Source organism: Pseudopodoces humilis, chromosome 17, assembly GCF_049639895.1.
Source record: "Pseudopodoces humilis isolate 2021_Gansu_Grassland_sample_001 chromosome 17, ASM4963989v1, whole genome shotgun sequence".
NCBI lineage: Eukaryota > Metazoa > Chordata > Aves > Passeriformes > Paridae > Pseudopodoces > Pseudopodoces humilis.
Genome location: NC_142216.1, coordinates 10,431,582 through 10,450,222, shown reverse-complemented (window position 1 = coordinate 10,450,222; position 18,641 = coordinate 10,431,582). Strand labels below are relative to the sequence as shown.

Below are 18,641 nucleotides of genomic sequence, written 5' to 3'. Positions count from 1 at the left end.
CATGTAACCACCAGTTTTATGCATAGGTTTCCATGGTGATATAAATATTGCTCTTTAATAGTGTAATGAAGTAAATTAAATCCAGTTTAATTTCATGGAAATTAATTTCTTGGGGCAGCAGCTTTCAGCAATTTTGAGTTTTGTTGGGGTTTTTAAGGGATTGCATTCAGAGGTGGGCAACAGCTGGTGCCCCCAATCTAAGCACGGTCATTTTGCCCCTGTGACATGCAAGAGCATGTGTCATCCTCTTTTCTGTGACATGCAAGACCCCCTTGCTTTTCAAAGCAATGCAGGATATGTCTGGTAAGAAGAGAGAGGTGTATTTAAATACCAAAGACTGGATGCAAAGATGCTTTGGCACAGGTTCAGCAAACCCATTTAGGACACTATTATCTCTTTAGGTGTCTGCTTTCCCACTGAAGTCACGGGGAAGTCAGGAGATGAGTCCTTTGGTGAACCTGAGACTTGTGTTGATTCCTGTCCTCTTAGCAAATTGTGCTGGAGGGAAGAAGGGTGTTGACTTCAGTGGGCTGGTGATTCTAAAATGTAATCCTGTTGCTGGTTTAACTCATTGCAGTCTGGTTGGTTTTAAGGAGAATATATTTTTGTTTGTTTTTCTTTAAACCCTCCAGATTTTCAGAGGTGCTCAAGAATACCTGGTGTGCACTTGTCTGGTGATTAGAATAACCTCAGATCAATGGGCATGGGGGGATGTGCTGCTCTGCTGATCTGGGAAGGTAGCATGCCCCCCCCAGATTCCCTGTCTGCAGGGAAAGGGCTGTAGCTGTAGGTCACTCCACTGCCTGCAAAAAGGGAGCTGGGTCAGCAGGAATTTACCTGCTGGTAGTGAAGGGGGAGAAGGCAGCAAAACAGAGCCTTCATTTGCTCTTTTTGTCTTATCTGGGGAAAAACAAAGCTGCCTTCTCTCGAAGGCCCAGGCTGCTTCTGCAAATGGAGGCTGTTGATAAATTTCCCATCAGTTTGGTGCCCAGGCCCAGGCCTACTTTTTCATCATTAGTCACTTTACAGTAATTTTTAATTTTCTAAAGCACTGGTGGGTTTAGCTATTAACACTTGACTTTGAGGCTTAGAACTCTCTGTGGATGTCAGCTGTGCAGACACATGACTTATGAAATAAGCTACTGTACTTGCATGAACATTTCGGCTCCCCCAGTACCTGAAGCCAACGCAGCACATTGATAACACAGATTATGCATCTGACTAATACCTGTGTGGTACAAATGCAAGCTAGCAAGGAAACACTGGTCTCAGGGCCTGGGAAAACACCTCTCTGCTTTCTGGCAGACATACTTGATGCTATTTTCTGCCTGTAATTTTTAAGCAGCTTATGCTGCTGTGAACTGGGGGGTGTGTTGTGCTCAGTGGTGCCAGCATGGGCACTGAGTTGTGGGGAGCCCCACTGCTGCATTCGCTGCAGTGGGGATTGCCATTGTTTTGTTGTTCCTTTTTAAGGAAAAAATCATCTTTGGAAGGAAGGAATGAGGATAGGGAACAAATGCATCTGAATTTAGCTTTATAAACTACTGATTATTGTCTTTCTTTGCCATTATGTTGTGGCACCTAAATAGCAGAGCAGCCCTGGGGGCACAGTGCTGAGGTTCAGCGCGTTTTCCTTGGGGAGGAAGGGGGTTGCAGCAGGATGTTTTCATCCATGAGGAGCTATCTGGCTTGTTTGGTTTGTACAGCACCAGGAAAGATGTCTTGGATTGGTACGGAAAATTGGTACTAAAATTGAGGCCAAAGGCCAAGGTGTTTTGGTATGTGGGTGAGGGTGAAGCAGGGAGCAGCCCTGCCGTGCTATCTGTGGGAGCAGCGCTGCTCACCGTGGTGCCATCTGTTCCCACAGGGCAGGCAGACCCCAGAGGAATTTGGGTGGGGTTTGCTCAGGGCTTCCTTTTTGCTCTCAAGCCCTGTGAGATGTGAAGGTGTTTCCTGAGGGGCTCCTCTGGCCCCTGTGCTCAGTGCTGCATGGCTGGGGCCAAGGTGCCTGGAAGCTCCAGGCTAGAGTTCAGCCTCCCAGAGGCGTTTCCAAATATAAACCAATTTAAATGTACTGGAACCCTCAAAAGAGCAGAGTCTCATTAACTGAGCTTTCCTTCACATGTTGGTGTGGCGGGGGGAGAGTGGGGGAGGGGGCACAGCCGCAGGCCAGGAGGAGAAGGGGCCAGATGGGTTTTTAATGATTATTTTTAAAATCCAGTTAACTTCCCTGTAGTGTTTGAGGAGGGTTTTTTCGTGTCGGTTTTTTGTTTTATTTTCGTTTTTGCCCTTTGCTATCTGGCAGGAGAGTGGTTCTCTGGGTGGTTGAAGAGCTGTGAAGCAGTTAATCCTTGCCCTTGGCCGCTGTGCCATTGGTGCCTTGGCTGGTGAGGAGGGTTCCCTGCACTGCAGTCACATGCCTGCTGGCCCCTGGCCAGGGCAATCCGATCTGGCTCAGAGGAAACACTATCAGCTGCAGATGCAGCCAGGGTTACCAGAATAGTAAATAACGAATCACAAGACTCAGGCTATCTTTTCAACGAAAACAAGTGCTTTAATATATTGGTTTTAGTACAGAAGTAGTTTCTTTTTTCAAAACAGCCGGGCTGCAAGAGGCTTGGCTTGGGTTAGTTTGCATAGGATGGAGAAATAAGCTCTATTTTACATTAAGTTGGCTGTTTATCTTCAGCTTCTCAGGTCAGCTGTGTCTGGGGGGTGTAAATTTTCATACTTGTTTTGAGCTTTGAAACTCCTTGAGTTTGAGATCCCTAGACTTGAAGTTTCTTTTTGTTTTGGGGCATCTTTAACATTCACTCCATTTAATGGCCTGTGAACAGAAAGCTTTCCCTAATAATACCCCACCCCAGTCCCAGCTTGCCCCTACAGAGGAATGAAATTCCAGTACCCCAAGACTGTGCTGCTGGAGAGCTTCTGGTGCCCCAGAGGCAGTGCTGGTGTCCCTGGCTATGTGCCCCACTCATGTCTAGGCAGCAGGACTTTGTGCCCAGATCTGTCACCAGGCTGAGCTGTCCTCCTAGGACAGGACCAGTAGCAGAGGGTAACATGGAGCAGCTGGTGAGGCTGCTCCAAAGTGATCCAGCAGACAGCGAAGCCTCTGGGGGCTGGAGAGTGCAGAGGTAACTCAGCTGGCCCCCTCTCCAGCACACTGACTGTTTTGTGGTGCTCTCACCATGCTTCTGTCAGTGGAGGATTTGAAAGTCTAACCTTAGAAGAAGACAAGGTTGATTTTGACTGTTGTGAACATGAGCATGGAGAATGGATTTTGTATTTGATGAAAACTGGTAGGAAAAGTAAGGCAGAGAATGCCACTGGCTCTTCACCTTCTTCCTTCTGGAGCAGCCCTGGTGACCTCAGTCACCTTTGCTGCCCTTTGGGGAGCAGCTCTGGGGTCACCACCCACCTGCTTTTGTGCCCAGTAACCGGGGGGTGACTCCCTCCTCCCCGGGTAGTCCCTGCACCAGGGCGGGATGTGTTGTGCTGCTGCTGCCCTGCACCTCTCACTTCCTGGGAGTTTCACTTCAAACACTAAAACATGGAACATTTGGCAGCTGCTGCTCCAGTGTGTTTGCCTGCCTGGTGTGCACAGCTTTGCTTCTGAAAGTACCCATAAATTTTGAGATTGTGAGATCCATAGAAGATCTTTGTAAATCAGGGATGATGAGATAATGTATATCTTTGCCTTTTAAAACAAAAATACTACTAGAAAAAGTAGTGCATTCGGTAGGGAGAAACCTGAATTGATCAGTCATTTCCTATGTCCTTTTGGGTTTTTCAGGCTTACATTTTTACTGTGTTAAAAATACAGGTTCCCATAAGGTTGGCTTTGTACTTTAAGCTATACCATGTTTATATTTTAGAGAAGTTTAACAGTAATCTGAGGGATTTTAATCCGGTATTTTACTGCAAAGCCAATTTTTAATCATACATTTACTGTCCTCTGTAGAGTTACAAAGGATGTGGTGAGTGTGTAATAGGTACAGCCACAGGGTCACTTTGACTCTCATACTCTCTATTTAAGGCTAAAGATGTGAATTGGTTTCCTGCTCTGTACATCCACACTTGGGTAGGTTTGGCCTGGAGATACACTAAGGTTTTAAAGCAAGGAGGAAGTAAAGTTATTTTTGTAAGTCAGATACATATAATCTTGTCCTAGTCATAAATAAACAGATGTTTGTTTTAAATGAAATTAAGAGCAAGCAGAAAGAAACAGCAAGAAGAAATCATCAATTCCTTCTGCATTCAGAGCATGGCAGCTCTTGACTTGTGACAGGGAATGTTGCTGTGTTTGGGATGAAGTCAGGTGGATGCAGGAGGAACCTGTGAGGTTCAGCTCTCAGAGCTAAAGGGTGAATTCATACTATTTAATGAACAACACAGTTTGGATAATGGCTGCTATGAGAAATTTTGTTTCTGATAGAAATGATAGCTGGATCTAAATGTTGCACATAACTTAAACTTCCTTTAAGTTGGGATTTCTACTTTTTGTTGTTGTTGTTTGGGGTTTCTTTTTGGTTGGTTTGGTTTTTTTGGGGGGTGTTGTTGGGTTTTTTTTTGTTTTTTTTTTCTTTAACCTCCTGGATTCTTTGTTTTTGTTTTCTAGAACAACTATTTGCAATCTCTACACAATGCCACGGATTGGGGAGCCTGTCTGGCTCACCATGATGTCAGGGACACCAGAGAAGAACCAGCTATGCCATCGCTTCATGAAGGAGTTCACTTTCTTGATGGAAAATGCTTCTAAAAATCAGTATGGAGGATTTTAGTTTCTATATTTCATATGTGATTGTGCCTTTTAATTTCAAACCAATTTTTAAATAATTTGTTAAAATCCTGGTAATCAAAGGATCAAAAGGCACATAAATACCTTATTTTTCAAACAAATAAGAAATTATCTCATTAAATTCCTGCTTCCCCATAATCCTGTAAATCTTGATAGAGGCTGAACATCTGAAAGATGTCCATAAGAAGTGTGTGATGTGTGTGGATGTCTGGAACGGGTTGAAGATACCTTAAAAAATGCATTAACCTACCTTTCAGAATCAGTTATCATATGATGAACAGGATTAGACATTTCAGGAAGAGCTGTGTCTGTAATACTCTCAGACCACAAATTGCTCTCAAACCTGAAATAATTTTAAAAAGCCACTAAAGAACTGCTGTGCTCATTAGTGCTCACTCACCTCTCTGGCCTCAGGCCCCAGCTGTGAGCAGATGCTGAAAAAAAGGAAAGGAGGGGAAAGGAGGGGAAAGGAGGGGAAAGGAAAGGAAAGGAAAGGAAAGGAAAGGAAAGGAAAGGAAAGGAAAGGAAAGGAAAGGAAAGGAAAGGAAAGGAAAGGAAAGGAAAGGAAAGGAAAGGAAAGGAAAGGAAAGGAAAGGAAAGGAAAGGAAAGGAAAGGAAAGGAAAGGAAAGGAAAGGAAAGGAAAGGAAAGGAAAGGAAAGGGGAAAGGAAAGGAAAGGAAAGGAAAAAGGAAAGGAAAGGAAAAAGGAAAGGAAAGGAAAAAGGAAAGGAAAGGAAAAAGGAAAGGAAAGGAAAAAGGAAAGGAAAAAGGAAAGGAAAAAGGAAAGGAAAAAGGAAAGGAAAAAGGAAAGGAAAAAGGAAAGGAAAAAGGAAGGGAAAAAGGAAAGGAAAAAGGAAAGGAAAAAGGAAAGGGAAGGGAAGGAAAAAGGAGAAAGGAGAAAGGAAAGGGGAAAGGAAAAGGAAAGGATTTGTCTCCATTCAAGTCCTAAAAGGAGCACAAATGTAGATCTGCACTAGCAGATCAGATCTTTGGTTAGGGTCACTTCTCCCTGCAGGGTGGGAAGGGGCTGCTGCTCCCATCCTCCAACTCTGCCACTACCTTTGTCATCTCTTCTCTCCCCTGATGGGAAGGTGACAGTGGCCACTGTGGTCCACCCGCTCCTGCCCCAGGGCAATGGGAGAAACTGCAGGGAGTTGTGATGAGTGCAAATGTATTTTCCTGAGATCAGTTCCTGCTTCACTGGAGGCTCCTTGCTGGGATTGTCTCCTTTGATCAATTCTGAGTCCTGTACATCTTGGTTACATTTAAATAGTCATTTATTTGGGTTTGTTTTTTTTATTTTAAATACAGTAAGATTTTAAGTGATAGAAACCAGAGAAAAATTATGCCCTTTATTCTTCCTAATCTAGTTTTAAATCTCTTCTCCTCCTTTAGCTGTCTCTAGTGTGGCTACATGGAAGGTGTAGGGTTCCTGATGCTTGTAAATTATTCAAATAACATTATTTTGAGGCATTTGGCTCTTCATCCCCAAACGTGAGCCACAGTGGCCACCAGCACCATGTGTTAGTGTGTGGAGCCTCCTGGGCTATGCTCCTGCCAGGAAAAAACTGACTGGGAAAACTCCACAGAGCAGAAACTATGTCTATCATTGCAGTAAATCAGGTAGTTAATGTTTTTCAGGAAGGCTTTTTCACCTTAATTGCTTAGCCATTGAAAACTGCTTTGCCAGCGTAAGAACACAACTTCTCTGTCTGAGCTACAGAACTTGGGGAGGGGTTATTTTCAAAAAGGAGCAGCCATATGGCCTGAAAATGCACAATAGTTCGTGAAAGAACACAGCACCCAGCTATTTTACAGGTTTGGTAACAACAGTCTTCCCTCTCATCCATAGGCACAAGTCTTAAGGGTTTGGGATCTCCTTGGAGTACAAGAGCCACACAGTGTCACTGCTTTCTTATAGTGAATGAAATAAATTGGTTTTGAAATGTTTTACGACATAAAACTTGAAAAATAGGAAGTCTTATAATTATTGCCAAACAGTGAGATGCCACAAAGTTAAAATATTTAATTTTACTTTACATACGTGTTCTATAAAAGAACACATATTTAAAAGTTCTTTGCTAGGGTGGGAGGGAGGGTCCAGCCACCCTTTCTCTCCCAAAGGAACCAAGACTGAAGGGATGATCTCTGCTGATTTTGTCAGGCTTTTTCTTTAATCCTTGATCCATATAGACTAGAGCTGCTGTCAGTTTAACATCTTGAGTGCTATCTGGAAAAAAAAAGCCATGTTGAACATTTTGCTTTCAGGTTTTTACCAGCTTTGCTGACTGCAGTGCTGACTAACCACCTGGCCTGGGTCCCCACTGTCATGCCCAATGGCCAACCACCCATAAGAATCTTCCTGGAGAAGCATTCTTCCCAGAGTGTGGACATGCTGGCCAAAACTCATCCCTACAACCCACTGTGGGCTCAGCTCGGTACGTGGCAAATCCCTCTAAACCCCCAGCAGCTTTACATAAATGGGAACACATGAGGTGGGTTTTATGATGCTTGTTACTCCCCTCCCAGGTTATTTATTTTTTGGTAAGAGACAAAAGTGTGTTTCAAGCTTAGAGATGGTCACTGTATTTTTTTATGCTCTTAAGTTTTTAAGACATTATCCATTACAAAATGTTAGCCAAAAAGTAAAGCCCTCTTTAGTCATCTATGTTGGGTCCCTTAAGGTCACCTGCTCTGGTGCTGGTAGAGGATTCCAGGCCTCCTCTGGTCTTCTCCTCCTACAAGGAAAATCTGCTTTTATATTGTGGGATGCCACTATCACTAAACCTCATTCTGGAATGAGAAAATCAAGAAAATTCATCTTTTGATCAAAAGTGAACATGCTTCTAATATAACAGAGTGATGCAGGACATGAAGTCATAGCTTGGCAACCCCCAGAGAAGGTCTCAGAGCCCAGTCACTGGTGTAACTGGTCATACTGTCTGATAATTGCCCAGTAGAGAAGAGCAGGTGAGGTCAGATTGTCCTGATCTGCACACATAGTCTCATGGAATTTGATTAGGGAAGGGAAAGAATGTTTTGTGAGGTTGTCCTATTATTGTACAGGTAGGAATGGCCTAGAAAATTTGATTGGCAAGAAAATTTGATTTCAGGCCTCATGTGACTTGAGGGACCCACTGTGGTTAGGCTGGCCTTTGAGAGGACTCCTTGTCCCCTCACCCCTGCAGTCATGCAGTGCCCTAATACCTCCAGAACACACAGGCACTTCCCCAGGTGACTCAAGTACAGCCAGAGCACCCCATCCAACCCATAGTGGAACTCAAGGAGGGGAAGAGAAGGAGGTTGGCTTCAGCCATACATTTGACATAGTCACATTTTGTCCTCATTCCTGGCATAGGTTTGTTTCTTTTACAGCTTTCTCTTGTGGGTAAAAGTCCAGTCCAGTTTCCAGACTCTCCAGGGTAGTTCAGCACAGATGCCTCCTCTCTCCCATGGCTGTAAGGATCCCAGGAGATGAGCCTCCAAAGCTGGAGTGAGGTGGTGTGAATGCTCCCTGATGTGTGAGATCAGATGTCCCCCTGACCAGTGGCTCACCTAACAGATGATACCAACAGCATCTTTGGGATTCTCTTATTGAAAACAAAATACAGCATAGCTGTTGTAATTATTGCTTTAGTATTTCTCTCTTTTAGACCTGGTCTTTGAAAACTGGCCCAACAGATGGAAGAATTTTAGAAGAATAGCTTATTGCAAAGATGCCAAATAACTGTGTGTTTAATTTCCTGTCCTAGGTGACCTCTATGGGGCCATTGGATCACCTGTGAGATTAGCAAAAACGGTCGTGGTTGGCAAAAGACATGACCTGGTCCAGAGATTGCTTTATTTCCTCACTTACTTCATCAGATGCTCTGAACTTCAAGAGACACATCTTCTGGAAAACGGGGAAGATGAGGCCATCGTCATGCCTGGCACTGTTATCACTACCACACTGGAGAAAGGAGAAGTGGAAGAGTCTGAGTATGTGCTTGTCACAATGCACAAAAACAGGGGCAACTTGCTACCCACGGAGTCAGAAGAGATGAGAGTTCCCAACTGCAGCTGTAAATATTGCAAATGTCCTGTTTCCCTCGCACAGAACATAGAAGGTGTTGCACAGCAAGAGAGAGAAGACATGCAAAGCACTCCTAAGGTAGAGCTAGATTCTTCTTCAGATGAGAACAGAACCATCATTCCTGAAGGCCAGGAAGATGCTGTGGATGTGACACAACCAAGGCCCTGCCTGGATACCAAACTAGAGACTGTGGTGTGTACAGGGTCAGCTTCGCCTGAGAAATGCGTGGGGACAGAATCTTGTTTGGAGCCAGCGGCAGGCACGTGGAGGAGTGAGGATGTGCTGGAGCCGGGCAGCCAGGCGGGAGGTGGGACAAGGACACCCGGGGTTGCTGTGGAGAAGAAGCCACCCGATAAGCTCTTCATGGACACGTTTCCATGCAGCGCTGCCGAGGCTCAGACAAAGGTGACTTTCCTCATCGGAGATTCCATGTCACCTGACTCAGACATTGAACTGAGAAGTCAGGCAGTAGTGGAACAAATTGCCAGGCATCACAGCCCGCCAGCAGCAGAGGCAGGAGTGTCTGCTGATCAGAACTGTGAAGCTAAACAAACTGTTGAGGACCAAAATAGAGACTGTGGTACAGCTGAACCCTTTCCTCAAGTTGCTAGTGAGCATCAGAGCTGGAACCCAAACCCATACAGTGCTGAGAGCATGAGTCTGTTTGATGAATATTTCACTGATGACAGTGCAGTTGAAACCCGGACTACTGATGATATTCCAGGGCAAGCAGCTACAAACCTTCTTGCTCACAACAGTAGTTTAGAATTTTCTAAAAAGCTGTGTACAAAGGCTTGCAAACCACCTAGTGAATTTTGTAAATTTATGGACTGTGTTCAACAAGACACCTACAAAAACTGCTTTAATGAGCAGGACCAAAGAGAGAAAATCTCTGTTCGCATCCCCCATGGGGACAGAGAAAACATAGAGAAAAAAGTTGCCCCAGGAATTGACTGGGACATTCCAAGAAATGAGAGTTCAGATAGTGCCCTGGGTGACAGTGAAAGTGAGGATACAGGCCATGATCTAACTAGACTGGGCAGTAACTATTACGGAGGAGAGCAAGAAGATTGGGCAGAGGAATATGAGATTCCCTTCCCTGGGTAAGTACTGTTCAGCACTAACAGAGCCTAAAAGAGATGGAACCTCTTCTCATGTCACGTATTTGGAGGACTGTAGCCTAACTTGGCATCAGGGGTTGGAAAAGTGTCTCCTGAGCTTGCTGGTTGTAAAAGGATATTGAGAGATCTGTGGTCTGGAAAAATATACTAATGGTGTATTGTGATCTTGGCTTGTATTCTCTGCTTCCATGATAAGCTGACTGCAAAAGCTGACTGTAAACTTTTTTTAGAAGTGCTTGACTTCAAGTTAGAAGACATATGAAAAAAGTAGGCAACGTCTGTAATCTGAATTTGCTGTTTGCTGTTGTACATCTTTTTGATATGGCTTTCTTGCAGGTCAAAATTAGTTGAAGTCAACTCTGTCCAGCCCAGTATTGCTAATTTTGGAAGATCCTTACTAGGAGGCTACTGTTCATCTTACGTCCCTGACTTTGTTTTGCAAGGAATAGGAAGTGATGAAAAGCTGAGGCACTGTTTGGTGTCAGATTTATCTCATGCTGTGCAGGTAATTAAGCTATATTTGGTAAATGTATTTCTCACAGTAGGGAAAGATAAATGTTTGTGAACGTACAAACCTGCTGGAAGTGGAAATATTTCCTGTCACAGCTCCTGTCAGATTTCTCCAGTCCCAGGTCACCAATATTTTCTCCTCTCTCAATTAATGTATGTGAAAAACATGGCTATTTCACTGCGAATCTGGAGCACAAAAGATGAGACTCCCACTGAAGCCAGCTGGGAGGCTTGTGCCCTGGGAAGATGGATCTCAGTGCTAGGCTGTATCATTGTCTCCTGTAGACTTGGCAGCTGATGGTTGTGTCCCCAAAGCATGGAATGATGTTAAACAGGCCCATGTGCTGAGGTTGTGCCTCTCTTCCTGGGCACAGATTCCTTCTGCAGTGGTGCAGAAGCTCCCATTGCTCCCTCCTCTATCCCTGCACATCTGACCAATGTGCTGCTGCTGGTGCAGCAGAATGTGTTCTCCATCACGAATGCTCAGTATTTTGGAGACATTGCTCCTTCTTTAGGTACTCCATATGTCCAATAGCACTGTCTTCATTGGAAAAGGAGAAACCAATGTAAAGATAATGGTCTGAAGATCATGTTTCTGATGTCTTGGAGACCACCTCTTCTCCACAACAGTTTTTCCCCAGATGAACTGGAGCATGACTATGAAGTGTGGTGTTTCCTCCCCCTTTTACCAGGAAAGAAAACAGGCTGTCACTGAAAGTGTGACATCTGCTCCTGTCTAGTATATTCCTCAGAGAAGAAGGAAAAACAAACTGGTTAACAGCCACTTTCCTGAGATCTTCCAAAAAGTCCCCTTCCCCTACTTCTCACTTTAACAATGTGCATTAGACCTGCAGCTGTTCTCTGCATGCCTGTGCCCCTACCCTGTGCCCAGCCCGACAGGAGATGAGTCTTGCACCCTGAGTGCTCGTTCCATTGGGAAGTGTAATTGAACTTCAGGTGAGAGAGGCAGCAGTATGAAGCACCTGCTGCTGTGGCACAGACGTGTCTGAAATACAGCCTGAGAGAGATTTTTATGCTAGTCTGCCTGTGTGAAGTTCTTGCTGACTCTTTGGAAGCAGATAATTGCTAACAGTTCAGCACAGAAAATTTTTTAGGGAAGGACAGTGAGTGTCCAAGTACTCCCTTTTTTGAACCCATTTTCATGGCTTTCGAGAGGTGGAGCACCAGCAGGGGGGAATGGCAAGGCACAGGTTTGGTTCCTAACTCCCTCTGCTGGCTTCCCGTGAAGGAAAACCAGTAACAGCTGGGAATAATCTGACCTCATTAACACTGCCACGCTAAACAGCAAGTTGGATGTTTGGTGCTTTCAGTTTTAGGAGTTTAAAATACACTTTAGATATGTCAGAACTCTTTATATCAAATATCAAAAGATGTAACTGTCAGCAAGTGACATGCTTTAAAGCCTGTAAGGGAAGATAAAATAGCCATCATCCTTCTAAGACTGTGCCTTGCTCACAAAACCCCTCATTTAATGGATGCAATGCAATGTGGGCAGACATGTTTTAGGAGAAGCAGTGTCTGGGATGCTATCCTGCTATCCAGCAATGGTGTCCTGCTATCCAGGATGGCAAAGCTTTGTGAAAAGACTGCTGTCATTTGTCATTCTTAGGGTTCTGCTCTTCATTTTTTGTTCCTAGCACCCTGTTCTGGATGAGCCCATTGCAGAAGCTGTCTGCATTATTGCAGACACGGACAAATGGACGGTGCAAGTGGCCAGTAGCCAGAGGCGAATGACTGAGAATAAACTAGGAAAAGAAGTGTTAGTCTCCAGTCTCGTCTCCAACCTGCTTCATTCCACTCTTCAGCTTTACAAGCATAATTTATCTCCAAACTTTGTAAGTCTAAATGGAAATCACGAGAGCGATGGTTTTGAAGTAGCCTTTAACTTCACAGGTTAAAGATATGTAAGGCTCTGCATAGTGGTTTTTTTATTCATAGCCAGTGCAACTTCTGGTACAGCTGTTTGTGATGCCTATTGAAATGTCACTAATCAAAACAGCTGCCTCACTAATTTTGATTTAACATGTAATCAAAGCTTCTGCTCAAAAAATGAAAGTCCTGCCACTGAATATCTCACCTAGACATGACCACAGAACAGTCAACAGGGGTATGGGATCTGTGCTTTCTGGTTTGGTTCTGTCTTCTCCCTGACACAACTGCCTTTGCTTTTTAGTGTGTGATGCACCTGGAAGATCGGCTGCAGGAGCTCTACTTCAAAAGCAAGATGCTGTCTGAGTATCTCAAGGGCCAGATGAGAGTCCATGTCAAGGAGCTGGGTGTGGTGCTGGGGTATGGTCACAAACTTCTTCCAGCAGTGCTACCTTGGGTGTCCTGGTGCCACACCCTCTGCCTGGGCTTGTTCCTAAGCAGAGCAAAATGGATTACTACATGGGACCAGGACTCCTAAGTTACCCATGGCCTCAGGCTTCTCCTTAGCCATTGCTCAGTCACAAGGATCCCCCAACCTTTCTGTCTACCCTGCAGACAGGAAGATGGGCTCAGCACTCTGGAGCTTATCAAACTCCCTTCTTAGTTGGTCAGTTGTCACTGAACAACATGGGGCACCTTATTCCTGCAGACTGACTTTCCCTACATGGCAGGAGACACTCTCTGTCTCATGTAAGGCACATAATACCTCTCTGTGGGTGTGGGGTATGGATAGAGGAGCTATTTAAGGGGTGTTTATAGGAAGGCTCTGAGTATGTTTTCCTGCAGAGGAGTACAGAGTGAGCAGGAAGGCACACAGAGCATGTTTTGGACATGGCAGCTTTAGCTGGTCCTCTGCTCCCATGCTGTGTCTTCCAGCTATTATTCCCTTTCCTCTGAGGTTAGGCAGGAATTTTGCTTTCCCCATCTGCTTCCTCACCAAGTTAAAAACCCACAAGACAAGTGAGAGCTCAGGCAGTGCTGACACTGTGGGAGCAGGCACATCTGGAGGGGTGGGAGGAACAATCTGGCAGCTGCAGTGTGTAGCTCATGACCCAAGTACAAGTGCTGGGGTTCAAGCAGGCAGTGTGGGCTCTGACACGTGTTCAGCCCAGTGATGTTTCAGGCTGGATTGAACATGGCTCTTCTGCTTCCTTTCAGGATTGAATCCAGCGACCTCCCCTTGCTGGCAGCTGTAGCAAGCACTCACTCTCCATATGTTGCCCAGATTCTACTTTAAAATGCCAGAGGCCACAGACTTTGACTTTTTGCCTCTCTGGAAACAAAGTGGAAAACAACTTGTTCTGGCTCCTTTCTCTTTGCAGCAAGTAAAACAAACTGCTTGTTGAGCTGCAGCACCTCCATATATGACTGCACAGTGTGCAAACAGTTGGAGACTTCTCCTCTCCTACTTGGTCATTTGTAAAAAAGAATAAAGAAAGGAAAAAGGAAAACTGAGTAAGCCCAAGATTTCCACCACAGGAAAGTGGAGATTTTAGCAAAGCTGAAGAGATGAGATGCATTTTTTAGCAGTTTCTGCCACGATGGCTGACTGTGATTTATACTGGGAAATGGAGGAAGAACTACTCTGAGAAATACACAATGCCATCACCCCTTACAAACTGAACAAGAGAGCAGCTGCCTTCAGCCAGGCTTCAACTGATGAGGATCATGTTAGGATCTGTAATTCTCAAGCTGCAATGATTTGTAAACAACTTTACTTTTTCACATCATAGTACAATTCTGGATACTTCCCAGAGGAAGAACAGAGCGGGGCCTGGCTTTTTTTTGTAAGAAGCTTATTAATGACTACAGAATTTATTTATGATCCTTCTCCTGGGAAGACAAAATAGTGGGGGACAGAGGGTGACAGGAGGAATGGAGGAAGTGGCCAACAGACAAACTAGCGATGGGAGATTCTTGGCTGGATGCTGTTACCAGTATTAAATGTTTATAATGTTTAAATGTTGCTTTATATTAAACAATGCTTTCCTTCCTCAACTTAATCAAAATGTTAAAAACAAAAATAACCTAAAGAGAACGTTGGCTGAAATTTCCCCATAGGTTCCCCAGAATGACATGACAATTACCTCTAACTTTTTTATGATCTATATAATCTTGGACCATCATATTCTTTTTACAGCAGTCAGTCAGCTATTGAAATAATGAGCTAGAAATAATTGTACCAAAGCATTGGAGACAAAACAAGTAGACTATTGCCCTTAATTGCTCAGGAAACTAATTGATACATTTTTTAAAACCGTTCTACAAAAAAAAAAATGAACATTGATTACACGATAATGTAGTAATATCCAAATTATTTTTTGACAAATATACCCTTGCTGCAGATTACTCTAATCCCTTTTCTACTCACTTGTGTAATTACCAGCAGGAAATGTTGTTTATTTTATTCTCAGCATTTCTCTTTTACTCAGCCATCACTGGTTTGTCATTGTATATACAATAGCTGTATGAGTAGCTGATGGACCCAACCTGGTGTAAGTAATGTAAATAGACAATGGGAGGTGGATTATGTTTTTGAAGGCTCTACTACCTCAGTTTAACTGCACACTTCATTCTAGGCTTTGCTTTGCATATTTGTCATAGCAGCCAATTAATGTTGCTGGTTTTTAGCTTCTGTTTTCATCTGTTAGGTTTAGTACATTGAAATTCATGGATTATCCACACAAGTAGGAGACACATTCACTTGGTCGCTAAACTCTATAAAATTTCTATAAATACATCATTCTGTAATCATCTTTTCAATAGTACAACACGCCTGCTATTGTTGTTTGCAGAGTTACTTCAAGTACAAATCTATTTTAACCATTTGATAAACTTGAAAACAATAAGAGAGACCCCTGCCCCACCTCTGTCAGTGACAGAACTCTCCTCCCTTCCTTCTCTGGGGCCACAATTCACGTGGAGTATTTTTCAGTACTACTTAAAATCTGTCACCTAAAACTCTATTCCAGGGAGATCTACATAGCAAGCCCACCCCTCCCTTCCATGTAGGACTGATTCCACATTAGGAAGTGACCCCAACATTAATAGAGGCAGTGTCATTGGAAACTCTTTTCTGTATAAAATCTAATACTGACTGCTGCAGGGGAAAGCCTCATGTTTAATATGTGATCCAAGGATTTGTTTCTCCCATTTTTTAAATGTCCTTTTCTTTGCCACACAGTTATATTACATCTGACTTTTGGAATGAGCACAAAACAGGGGCCCAGTTGTGTAAACACATTTCTAATGAAATATAGGATTGCACTCAGAACATGGATGGTTAACTCTTTGCTAGGCTATGTGGTATAGGCAATAGTTAGGATACCATGTTGTGCATGACTGGCAGTGTCTGTGCTGCTGAGGCTGGCAGAGGAGGGTTCCTGCCTGTGCCTTGGGAGGTTCCCTGGGTGAGTTAATCCACAACACATGCCCAGAGAGCTGGGCAGCTGTACCCTCACCCTGGCATCCTCCAGGACTGCTCATAATGATCCTTACAGGAGAATACTGGTCCTCATTTGAGCCATTACTGTGCACGTTGTTGGGGTCACTTTGAAATGTGTTTGACTCTCCAGAAAGGCCCTTGCCTGGCTTGCAGTGAGTATTAACATGAGAGGAGAAGGAGGTGGCACTTTCTGCTGCCCTCTGCCCAACACCACCCGGTAATGGTGTTAATGATGTGTTCAGTCAGTCCCAGACAGAGCAGCCACAGATGCAGCTTCCTCATCATCCTCCCACAGTGCCAGTCCCTCCTGGCATGGCAGCACCCTCTCCACCTCTCAGCAGTATTGTGGGCAGAACACAACCAAAACCCTTGTATGATGGGAAGTTTTCCTGTGAGTTAACTTCTTGGGTACATGAACAATGTGGTACATATGTCTGTTTGGTAAATAATACAAAAAAGGGATTTTTACAGGATATCGCATTGACTTTTTAAATATATCATGATTCTTTTATGTGAATAGAAAACTAATGTTTGATTTCTTTTTTCCACTATTCCCAATCTCCATTATTAATATGTCTTAATTTTCTGGCTGAAACCTAAGTGTACTAGGAACACAAATAAGCAAATTTGATTTTGTTGCAATTGGCAAACACTGGGCTGCTAAGAACAAAAAAAATGTTTAAAAGAAAAGATCTTACACCTCGCATATGTTTTCCTTATTAGTTCTTAGAGATGTTTTATGACAATTTTTTGCTTTCTCTAAATTATTTAGATAGTGGTACTTGTAAAATGCTGGGTAAAATGTACATACTTGTTATCTCTTCTGTTTTTGTATATATTTCCCAAGATGTGCACTTGTATTATAATAACCATTCCCAATTTTAGGGGAAATTTGTGCAATAAATACAGTACGTCAGTTTAGTTCTGGTACCTTTTGTGTCCCTTTTCTGACATGTGCTATGAGTCTATGGATGTGTGAACCATCTCACATTTGACACCTGTCTCCTGTCAGTTCCCCATTTTGGGGCATTGATTCTGGCACTTGGCAGTGCTGCAGCCATTTAATTTGGGGTCTTGAAAGGAATTAATTGTTTCAAATAGGAATTTGTGATTGAACTTGTCCCTTCAGTTGTGAATGTTGTTGGCCTCCAGAGAGCAATACTGAAATGGAAGGTAGGTACTGATCCTCTGTACCAGTGCTTGACTTTGTGAGGTAAACAAACATAAGCAGAAAGCCATTGTCTCCACAGGGGAGGTGGTGGAGTCGCCATCCCTGGATGTCTCTAAAAAAAGACTGGATGTGGCACTCGGTGCCATGAGCTAGTTGTGGTGTTAGGACATGGGTTGGACTCGATGATCTTGAAGGTCTCTTCCAACCCAATCATTCTGTGAATTCTGTGAATTCATACATTCCTTCCTAAAGTGATCTGCAAAGAAGTTTGCCATTGTGTTTGTCACTGTATTTGTGCCCATCTGCCTGAGTACAATTCCTTTTCTGTATCTCTGGGCCGCTGCACAGGAATTAAAGTTACTGAGGAGCCTTTGTAAGGTCTTACTAAATCTAAGTTCAAATGGTGATAACAGTGCTGCCAAGAAAAGTGAAGTAATAATCATACAACAGGAAAAAACAATTAGGAAGATGTAATAGAGTGTACAAATGAGGCTTTAGAGCATCTGGGTTAAATAAGGTCCTGTGTTCCCAAAGAATGGAAAAAGGACAAGCAGAAGATGGAATCTTTTGCCCAAAGCAGCTGCATCTTCTATTTTTGATAAATGCTCTGTGGTTTCCTACCCTGGTGTGTACCTGCCCCAGGTGCCCTTGCCACATGTGAGGTGCAGGATGAGCCGAGGGACAAGCTGAGGTTAGTGTCCCCAGGCCTTGTCTTGCAGTGACCAGCTGCTGGCAGGGAACACTGCGGGTCCCACATTCAGCACAGACAGCACAGGAGCCTTCTAGGATTTCCACTTGCACCTGCCAAGTCCTGTCCTGTAAAAGGATGCCTGTGATGGGAGTGTTTGGAAGAATGGAATTTGTCCTCTCTGAGAGGAATGAAAGCCACAACAACCCACTCTTAGTGCTTAAATCGGTCCTGTAACACCACTGTGAGGTTTCCCTGTGCACAGGGATGAATTCCTCTGACTCTGTGTTCTCTGTTGACATTCCAAGTAACACTGGATCAGTTGCTCAGTGCTCCATGTGGGTGAGTCAACAAAAGCAATTAACACAGGATCCCTTGCCTTTTAATACTGGTAACAGAGCAGGTTATTGCTGGCCTGGTGTACTTGTTCCATGACAGATTCTCAAGGCAGAGCTTGCAGTCCCACAGCAGCACTGAAGGTGTTGAGCAGGCAACTCCAGCAGAATCTGCAGCAGGAGATGCTCAGCTTTAGCTAGGAGCTCTGCCATGGAACACTGGAGATATGCACTGTGCACTGTCCTGCAGGGCTTGGGCTGAGTGCACCCCACAGAGGGCAGAGAATTTTGTGTTACCAGAGTAGACAGTCATGAGGTGTCCTCCTGATGGGGATGGCAAGAGTAGATGGAGTCATGTGTCTGTGTGGGTGTTTGGCAGCAATCAAGTGAGCAGTAAATTCAGCAATATAATCATGGCAGCATCCAGAAAATGCTGATGCTAATGCCCAGAATTTACTTCCTTTTAAACTTTTCAGCTAGACTGGGATATAGCACTTGCTAGCCAATATTTTTAATGTATTGTTACTCCTTTTCTGTAATTCCCTTAAT

General features: G+C 43.9%; 1 protein-coding gene across 3 annotated transcripts in view; it reads left to right on the top strand.

The window, feature by feature from the left end:
• The window catches only part of FNIP1 (folliculin interacting protein 1), a 65,584-nt gene extending 48,765 nt beyond the window's left edge, over window positions 1-16,819 (top strand). For all 3 annotated transcript variants that reach the window (XM_014253156.2, XM_014253155.2, XM_088063455.1), the window contains 7 exons: window positions 4,622-4,768; window positions 7,069-7,238; window positions 8,553-9,975; window positions 10,330-10,498; window positions 12,162-12,359; window positions 12,698-12,813; window positions 13,612-16,819. In XM_014253156.2, coding sequence (XP_014108631.1) covers window positions 4,622-4,768; window positions 7,069-7,238; window positions 8,553-9,975; window positions 10,330-10,498; window positions 12,162-12,359; window positions 12,698-12,813; window positions 13,612-13,690 — 2,302 coding nt within the window. In that variant the 3' untranslated portion in view covers window positions 13,691-16,819. The remainder of the gene's footprint in view (window positions 1-4,621; window positions 4,769-7,068; window positions 7,239-8,552; window positions 9,976-10,329; window positions 10,499-12,161; window positions 12,360-12,697; window positions 12,814-13,611) is intronic.
• The last annotated feature ends 1,822 nt before the right edge of the window (window positions 16,820-18,641 follow it).